The sequence below is a fragment of the Triticum aestivum genome, chromosome 6A (assembly GCF_018294505.1).
Source record: "Triticum aestivum cultivar Chinese Spring chromosome 6A, IWGSC CS RefSeq v2.1, whole genome shotgun sequence".
NCBI lineage: Eukaryota > Viridiplantae > Streptophyta > Magnoliopsida > Poales > Poaceae > Triticum > Triticum aestivum.
In genome coordinates, this window is record NC_057809.1 from 119,624,592 (window position 1) to 119,627,485 (window position 2,894).

The 2,894-nt window shown below is 57.8% G+C and overlaps 1 protein-coding gene across 1 annotated transcript; it reads right to left on the reverse strand.

Moving 5' to 3' along the window:
* Positions 1 to 940: 940 nt before the first annotated feature.
* Positions 941 to 2,067, reverse strand: LOC123130439 (transcription factor HEC1-like). Its single transcript, XM_044550336.1, has one exon. The coding sequence runs from the start codon at positions 1,941 to 1,943 to the stop codon at positions 1,236 to 1,238; it is 708 nt and encodes a 235-aa protein (XP_044406271.1). The 5' UTR covers positions 1,944 to 2,067; the 3' UTR covers positions 941 to 1,235.
* Between the last annotated feature and the right edge of the window lie 827 nt (positions 2,068 to 2,894).

The following is a 2,894-nucleotide window of genomic DNA, read 5'->3' on the forward strand; positions in this document are numbered from 1 at the left end:
ATTTTTTAAAGATCCCTTCAAAACTTGATACGGATGTCTACCCTAAAAAACACATCGTGTCTATTTCATATAAAAAATAACCTGCCTTTTACATGGCGCACCTTGACTTTTATATTACCCGACCATCTAAGAAACTTGATAAGCAAGGACGGAAAATCCTATCTCTACTACGGCTGAAAATTAAACAAAACAAGTCCAAAGACTTGCCTAAAGATAACTTTAGGACTCTAAAAAATTTGCCTTTTACATCTTGGCAGTTTTTATTTCCTAAACAAAACGGATGCGCCAACTTAACATAATCAGATGTTGGTGGCCCCCATCCGCAGGCTTGCAAGGAGAGCATGTCACGTGGTAAAAAGTGAATGGACCTGGAACAATCTGGTGGACGAACTCTGCCGAAGTAGTACTCCACACGGCTTTTTGTTTTCTTTGTGTTACATGCATCTAGGACTCCTGCGTGTGCACCAAAACCACAATGTGCTAATATCTTGGTTGCACGCCAATTAAAACCATCAGCGTAATCACGTGCACGTACATGATCTGGTGCATGTATGACTACATCCAATTCTTTTTCGATTTTTTGTCCAAAAGGACCCCCCGCCGAACGCTATTGTCAAAAAGAACAATCTGCAGATAAAAACGTCAAAAAGGACCCCCTGACTAGTGGCGGCAGGTGCGGCAGGCGACACGTGGCACCTGCCGCCACGCTAGGAGGCGGCGGGCCCCGCCGCCACCGCAGGAGGCGGCCGCGCGGTGCCCAACGGATTCGGCACAGTGCAACGGAACGGGTGAGACCAGGTGGGCCACGCCGCCACTGGCTGAGGCGGCCGCTGCTGCCCATGCCGCGCCCAGGCCGACAGCAGCATCTTCACGGGAAGCGAGGCGCGGGCCCGGCCGCCACCGGGTGAGGCGGCAGCGCGCATGCGGCCCGACAGCTTGGACGGGCTTGCGAGTCCAAAAAAAGCTTGGAGCAAACCACGTACGAGCTAGCTAGCATGCGGTAACAACGACAATAAATGTAACTAGAAGGTTCCTACTACACATCTTTACACACATGCATGCATGTGGCCATGCACACAGCCGCACAGAGCTACAGAAATCATCCGAGGAACTCCAAAAGCGATCGAGGACGACGAGCTGGTGCGCGCGGCGCGGGCCGGCGACAGAAACGGAAGGATTATTGAATCACTATCATGGTAGCTGAAGCGTCGACGAGCCGTGCTGATGAGGATGGGCTACCACGGCGCGTGCTGAAGGGCGGGGTAGGCGAAGGCAGCGGCACGGTGGGCGGCCGCGCCGGTGGCGGCGGCGGCGAGCTCGAGCGACTGCACCTGGGACTTGAGGAACTTGACGTAGTGGATGGCCTCGTCGAGCATGGAGGCGGTGTCCATCTTGGTGCCGCCGGGGACGAGGCGCTGCAGGACGCGGATCCGCTCGCTGATGCGCTCCCGCCGCAGCCTCGCCGCCACGCTCTGCGGGTCCTTGGAGGTCCGCACGTTGCGGCGCTTCGGCGGGCGCACCGCCTCCAGGTCGACCTCCACCGGCTGCAGCGCCGCGATGTGGAAGATCATCTCCCGCATCGCGTCCGAAGACGACGGGGAAGAGTACCCCTGCGGCGTGCCGCCGGCGCCATCGAAGACGGCGGCGCCCGGGGACACCACGTACTCCTGGTGCACGCCGCCGGTGCCGGCGTACCCCGCCGCGGCGGCCTGGGTCTGCAGGTCCTGATGGTAAAAATAGCTGGCGTCGGCGGTCGCGCAGGTCGTCGACACGTGCGGCGGAGGCGAGAGGCTTTGCGAGGGGGTCTGCACGGGCGATGTCGGCGGCGACGTCTCCCCCATCATCATCGACTGGTCGTTGAGCGCCTGCTCCAGCTGAAGCATGGTGTTCATCAGCGCGAGCTGCGCCTCCGGGCTGGAGCTCATCAGCAGGTCAAAGTCCATGGATGATCACTCAAACGATCTAGAGCTTGCTCTCAGTGAGACGTGTGTGTTGCTGCTGCTGCAAAGGACCGGACTACGAGCTCGCTCGACTCGAGCTTGCTGGCTAGTGGCTGTTTGAGGAAGGTTTTGCTGGCTGTGCTGTTGCCAAACCGCAAGTGGAGGCACCTATTTATAGGCAGATCGGCAGAGGAGGAGCCGGGACCGTAGGGCCGTTGCGGTTTGGAGTGGACTGGCTGGGGCAATGTGATGCTGCTTCCTCTGTAGCATCAGCGATTCAGCGCACACTAGCAGCTAGCGATCTCTTCTTTTCAATTATTTCCTCCTTTCTAGTATTTTTAAAGTTTTATTTCTGTATACGTTCTTTCCTTTTGCCTTCCCGCTCCTTCCTCGAAACTGGAATTACACTCCCGTGCACTGCGCCGATGTACAGATAAACTTTCGCCGTAGAAATCAGCGCCGTAGAAATCAGCGCCGTCAGGGCTGTCGGGCCGCATGCGCGCTGCCGCCTCACCCGGTGGCGGCCGGGCCCGCGCCTCGCTTCCCGTGAAGATGCTGCTGTCGGCCTGGGTGCGGCATGGGCAGCAGCGGCCGCCTCAGCCAGTGGCGGCGTGGCCCACCTGGCCTCACCCGTTCCGTTGCACTGTGCCGAATCCGTTGTGCACCGCGCGGCCGCCTCCTGCGGTGGCGGCGGGGCCCGCCTCCTCCTAGCGTGGCGGCAGGTGCCACGTGTCGCCTGCCGCACCTGCCGCCACTTGTCAGGGGGTCCTTTTTGACGTTTTTATCTGCAGATAGTCCTTTTTGACAATAGCGTTCGGCAGGGGGTCCTTTTGGACAAAAAATCATTCTTTTTCACTTACTTTATCTTGGTAGTTTTCTTTCGACTGAACAAAACTCATCTGAGGTCTTGTAGCTTCAGGTTTACCGGCAGACGCAACAAAAGTCTCAGCCTCC